This window comes from Triticum aestivum, chromosome 7A (genome assembly GCF_018294505.1).
Source record: "Triticum aestivum cultivar Chinese Spring chromosome 7A, IWGSC CS RefSeq v2.1, whole genome shotgun sequence".
Lineage (NCBI taxonomy): Eukaryota > Viridiplantae > Streptophyta > Magnoliopsida > Poales > Poaceae > Triticum > Triticum aestivum.
In genome coordinates, this window is record NC_057812.1 from 379,858,126 (window position 1) to 379,864,266 (window position 6,141).

The 6,141-nt window shown below is 41.9% G+C and overlaps 1 protein-coding gene across 1 annotated transcript; it reads left to right on the top strand.

Annotated features, from left to right (window-relative positions):
* Positions 1 to 1,965: 1,965 nt before the first annotated feature.
* LOC123153349 (uncharacterized) lies at positions 1,966 to 5,568 on the top strand. Its single transcript, XM_044572511.1, has 10 exons — positions 1,966 to 2,133; positions 2,284 to 2,367; positions 3,486 to 3,512; positions 4,048 to 4,124; positions 4,249 to 4,371; positions 4,423 to 4,480; positions 4,595 to 4,639; positions 4,981 to 4,998; positions 5,115 to 5,217; positions 5,438 to 5,568. Exons 1-10 carry the CDS (start codon positions 1,966 to 1,968, stop codon positions 5,566 to 5,568), a joined length of 834 nt encoding a protein of 277 aa, XP_044428446.1.
* The last annotated feature ends 573 nt before the right edge of the window (positions 5,569 to 6,141 follow it).

Consider the following 6,141-nt stretch of genomic DNA (forward strand, 5'->3'; position numbering starts at 1 on the left):
TTATTTGGGAGGTCCTTCACAAAAAAACCTCCTTTTGGGCACTCGAAAAATGGAAAATGGTTTTTTCGTCCAAAGAAAATGAAAACTTCCTCAGGCAACATTGTTTGCCATTCCAATATGCACCCTTGTGCACACTATGAGATCATTTGAACAAACTATGCCATGAATTTGGCCATTGGATTGATCATTTGGCTTGAAAGCCATGAATCTTCACGCATGATAGCTCATTTTTGAGAACACTTTTTTAAAAGAATTGTCGTATTACAAGTTTATTATTTTTCCTGGTAACTTGGCCATATATAATGAGACAATGCGAAGGTTTTCCAATTTTTTGATTTTTTTGAATGTTTTATGCCCGTTTCAAAATGTGGTCAAAACGGCGGGAATGGCCGTTCCTAGCTATAAGTTGAATCTTGGAAAAAAAATTGGTGTTTCTCTGATTAAATAGATACTTATGTACCTAGAAATAATTTTTAGAGAAAATATAGAGCAAACTATGAGGCAGCTGCAGTTCAAATTTTACCCGCTTCCAACTGAATCGGCGGAAGTTTGTCTTTTTCACCAAAGGTGGATCAAAACTTTTGACACCCAACCATTTGGTCAATTGTGCATTAAACATGGCATAGTATTTTATAAAATTGATTTGGTCCAATGTTGCAACAATTATTTGGTAGGCTCTTCACAAAAAACCTCATTTTGGGCACTCGAAAAATGGAAAATGATTTTTTCGTCCAAAAAAAATCAAAACTTCCTTAGGCAACATTGTTTGCCATTCCAATATGCACCCTTGTGCACAATATGAGATCATTTGAACAAACTATGCCATGAATGTGACCATAAGATTGATCATTTGGCTTGATAGCCCTGAATCTTCACGCGTGATAGCTCATTTCTGAGAACACTTTTTTAAAATAATTTCCGTATTACAAGTTTATTATTTTTCCTGGAAACTTGGTCACATATAATGACATAATGCGAAGGTTTCCCAATTTTTTGATTTTTTTGAATTTTTTATGCCTGTTTCAAAATGCGGTCAAAATGGCGGGCATGACCGTTCCTAGCTAGTGGTTGAATATTGGAAATTTTTTGATGTTTCTGTGATTAAATAGATACTTTCGTACCTAGAAATGACTTTTGAAAAAATAAAGAGAAAACTACGAGGTAGATGTAATTCAAATTTGACCCGCTTCCAGCTAAATAGGCGGAAATTTGTCTTTTTCCACAGAGGTGGGTCGAAACTTTTTACACGCAACTATTTGGTCAATTGTGCATTAGATATGGCCTAGTATTTTAGAAAATTTATTTGGTCCAATTTTACAACAACTATTTGCTAGGCCGTTCACAAAAAACCCGGTTATTGCCACTCCAAAAATTGAAAAATGATTTTTTGTGCAAAGAAATAAAACCCCCATCCCAATATACACAAATGTGCACAATACTAGAGCATTTTCACAAAATATGATCCAATTTTCCATCAAAATTTCATATGTTCTTAAAAATCCATTTCTACACTCAGAAAATAAACTTAAATTCTCATTGGTGGAAAGGTGTGTGCCATGGATCGATGACATGGCACACATCCATCCATCCATCCATCCATCGATCCCACACCACTTTAACTCCCTCCGCTCCTACCTCCCAAACCCTAACTCCCACTCTCCCGATTCAGATCAAATCGATGGCGACGCCGCACTCCCACTCCGCCCCCGATCCAGATCCCCCTCTCTCTGCCACACCTATCCCCTCGCCTCCGCCTCCCTCGCCGCCACCCACCTCTCCCCTCGCCGCCGGTCTGCCACATCCGGCAACGTCGAGCCCAGCGGGCGCTGGATCCGGCACCGGCGTGGCCCCTCCATCAGCAACTCGAACAAGGGGGCGGCGGCGCCATGGCTTCCCCCAACCACATGGCGTGGGTCTGAGCCACCCACTGGCCTCGGCTAGGTCCCGGACGAGCAACCGCGCGGGATGATGCTGATGGCGCTGCTGCCGCGGTCCCCGACCATCCCGCCGGTGCTGCGGGCCACAGAGGCGGCCGCCCGCGAGGTGCTACTGCGACTACACCCAAGGGAGGAGGTGGCGGAGCAGCGCCGACACAGGGTCATCGACTACGCTAAGAACCTCATCGGCTGCAAGGTACCTCCTCCCTCGCCCTCCCACCCCATGCGAAACCCTCGCATGTTTGCCCCGCTGCGTCTGCGTGTCAGCTTCTGTAAGATGTTGTTTGTCCAAGGTTAGAGGAGACTGTTGCTCTTAGGTATTTACGAAACAGCTAAAAATTCCCAGGTTGTACCTCGTTCAAATGATGTTGCATATCAGCACATGCTAATGGTTAATGTGCAGGCTCAACCAAAAATCAGAATTGCCTCTGTAAGATGTTGTAGTCCTGCCATGCAATCTGATCCTGACACAAGACATTACTCTGTCTAACCCATGTCTGATTTATAACATAGTAATATTGTGTAAATTGATAATTTGTATTCAACTATTCTTATTTATAACATGACCTACCACTTCAAAACATTTTTTATCCAACAAAGTTCATTACACCAAGCAATTGAGAAAAAAGGAGAATAAGCAGTAAACATCTACTTATTTATTACAACTCAAAACATATAGTTGTTGGAATTAAAAATTACATATAACCATACAGGTTATGACAAGCCAGGGGCTCTTCTCAACTTCTGGTGATTTATGCGATGCATGAGGAGAATCGGGTTATTGCCCAAAGCACGCTGCAGCGATGTCTTCTTCTCCTCTCTTCGCGGGTGCTCGCCGGTCCATGCTGCCACACATCAATGTTGACAAGTCACCATCTAAAAGGTTATCCGAGGAGGTATAGCCGAATCCTGAATCTGATTGATGTGCTCTCATACACCTTTGGATTTCTTTTTCTTTACATTTACATAGTTTCAGTTACTTGTTACATAAACTGCTGGTTTTGAATGCTAGCAAGCTCCTGCCATGGACAAGACAGAAGTGGGAAGGCTATTGCTGCTCCATGCTCCCGGCTTGACTTAAACATATGGACCTGATTATCCTGTTGGCTCCTGGCATGGACAAGACAGAAGTGGGAAGGCTATTGCTGCTCCATGCTCCCGACTTGACTTAAATATATAGACCTGATTATCCTGTTGGAATTAATCATTCTTGTTGTGGCACCTACATATTAATCTAGTTCTAGTCTCTAATCTTTATACTGCACATGCCTTCTGTATGTTGAATTAGTTTCCTATCTAGTTCAATGTAGATTCTGATTCTAGCTCCTAGACTTGTGTTCAAGTGTCTTGCATTTAACATATGAGTGCAAAGAAGGCCACTGGATGCGCTAGAAATCGTTTGAGCTGCAGGGTTTTGCTTGCTCGCTTGCTTACTTTGTTGCCTGTTTGTAACCTGGTCGATTTTTTTTCTGCTATCATTCTCAGTGTCGTGAAAATGGAGATGCACTGCTTCACATTCTTAATCTAATTTAATGTGTAAAATGGCAGATAAATGCTGCTGCAAAGATATTAGTGGTATATGTGCATGCATTTGACAATATAATTTCACATGTGTGTTTGAAAGTTAACCATACAGATTATGGTACTGTTAATTTGGTGTAGTTGAATGGGTGCTTGGTGTTGATATTTTATTAAATGAGCATTATGTTGTCTTATAATAGATTGATTCTATTCTGATTTACTACTGAACTATGTTGTTGTAGACTATAAAAGAAGAAGCTGCAGTTGGTTATGGATTTAGATTTGGCATGTGTTTATCTTGACTACTCAGGCTGGACGAATTGTAGTTTTATGCATGTAACTCAGTCTGCTTGGACAACACTAGCATGTTACTATGTACTACTACTGTTCAAGAAGTTTCATGAGTTGCCAGTGCCACACTTCTAGTCTCATTGATGGTGTTTAACAATAATCTTTTATTCGATCTCAGATTTCATCATAAATCATAATGGACTACTCTTCTATTGAATGTTGATTGGTGCACTATTCTGTTGTTGCCAAGTAGAGGAATAAGTGGATAGATGAAGTTTACTATTGATGTTTCATGCAGGTGGGGTTACCCAATGTTGGCAAATCAACTTTCTTTAACATAGTAACAAAGGTGGGCTCCCGCGCTGGCAACTCCAGGTCTCGACCCCTCCCTCCCTCGTCTCCCCGTCTCGTTTTTGTTTCCCGTGGTGGCTGCTGCTATTTCACGTCGGGTTCTGACTCGGTTTGGTTTGCTCCTGTCTTTTCTGTTGTGGTGGCGCAGGCTTGCGGTGAAGAAGATTAAGGCTGAGAAGGACCCCAACAAGCCCACGCGCCCCCGAGCGCTTTCTTCATCTTCATGTGAGTCCCAGTCTTGGTTCCTGGTTCGATTCGTGTTGCTTCTGTGGTGTGGCATCCCTTCCTGACCGAGGATTTGGTGCGTGTTTCGCCTTCGCAGGGATAACTTCAGGAAGGAGTACAAGGAGAAGCACCCCGACGTCAAGCAGGTCTCCATGGTAAGCGTCCCCCATCCGCCTCTGTCTCGTTGTTTGTTCAAACTGGTGGTGCTGCGAGATGAGTTTCCTTGTGAATTCTGTGTCCTGATATGGTTTAGGATGGTTGAACTGCAGATTGGTAAGGCCGGTGGTGAGAAGTGGAAGTCCATGAGTGATGCTGTAAGTTGCATGTCTCCCCTCCCCTCTCTCTTACCGCTCAATTCGGTGCCGATTTACTTGTTTCTGTCTTACTTTGCCTAGTGTTCGAACCAGTTGGTCAGTTAGATTTTGAATGGAGTAGCAGCAAACTGATTTTTATCAAATATATCTCTATTACCGCTCAATTCGGTGTCGGTTTTCCAATGACAGTAGCAGCAAACTAATTTTTATCAATTATATCTTATGCGAAGTTTAGGCGCAATGTGTTGCAGTGAAGTATTTTGCATGACTTGCACTTGTGCAATGAATATTCATATTGTGTCTATGTTTTCTTTTATGAATGAGTATCTCATTTTAACTAGCTGGAGAACGAAAAACATGTTACTAGCTGAATTTCTGTTGCCATTCTAAATAACTGCCCTTTTTCGAAACCCTTCCTAATTTGTTTGCAGCCCTTCCTAATTTTTTGTTCTTGTTCTATTTGGAAATGGATGCAGCAGGTGCTCTGCTCTTGCACACGTCTGGCATCGTCTCCGGTGCGGTGGTGCTTCTTGAGGCGACCGGCGTGATGGCGGCTTTGTACGGCGGCGACCACAAGCTCTCTGGTGAGTCAGCTCCATCTTCTAGCCCTAGCTCGCTATTTTCTGCTCCTATAGCATGCTCTGTTAGTTTAGAACACTAGCAGCAGTAGCCTACCGTGTATGCGCACTAAACAGCAGGAGCTCAATCACCTTGTGTACACTAGCAACTTGCTTACACACTTGTCACTTTTGCTTGTGGTAGCCATTGCGTAGCTGAATCATGTCCGTGTCTACTAATCATCAATTCATAGTATTTGGCTTCTGTGTGATGGTCTGCGACTATTTTTTGGTGATGTGGATATACTTTATGATTTAAAGTTACTAATATTTTTTGTTTTGATTCTTTCTCTGGTGCGAGGAAAGCTGTGAGTAGACGTCAATGATGCCTACTTGCTTGGCTGCTACAGTGATGCATGCGCCGGTCAAGCAAGCACACATGCATATACATACATGTTAGGATAGTGAGAGAATTCCTTATTTGGACCTTTCTTAAATTTTGCTTCCCTTTTTGGCCCAAAAACGTGTTTCTTCCCTTTTCGACACTCTAACTTTATTTTGTTCCCTATGTGACACTTTTGTCAGTTTTGGCTAGTAACGGTGTTAAGTCTGACCTAAAAAGACCATTTTACCCCTAGTGTAATATGTGACCCGATTATTTACATGCAAACATAGAGGTCTCATTGTTGAATAAACAAACAAAAAAAGTACTATGTGTATAATCATAAAAAAAGTATTGCAGGGGAATAATAATAATAATAATAATAATAATATGAGTGAAACAATGACGATAAAATTTTTTTTGCGGGATAAAAAGAACAATGACGATAGATCCAATCGATTGTAAAAAAAGGCCGAGGCCCCCTAATATGGAAGTATGGCCCGTGCAGAAATTGACAAAAAAATACACTAAAAAGGCCGAATTAATGGGCTCGGCCCATATAA

What these genes read in the sequence shown, in the direction of transcription:
- LOC123153349 (XM_044572511.1), top strand. Translation starts at nt 1,966, where the DNA reads ATGATGCTGATGGCGCTGCTGCCGCGGTCCCCGACCATCCCGCCGGTG. An exon ending in AGAACCTCATCGGCTGCAAG is followed by an intron (nt 2,134 to 2,283) that starts GTACCTCCTCCC and finishes AAAAATTCCCAG; the next exon opens with GTTGTACCTCGTTCAAATGA. An exon ending in CAAAAATCAGAATTGCCTCT is followed by an intron (nt 2,368 to 3,485) that starts GTAAGATGTTGT and finishes GTAAAATGGCAG; the next exon opens with ATAAATGCTGCTGCAAAGAT.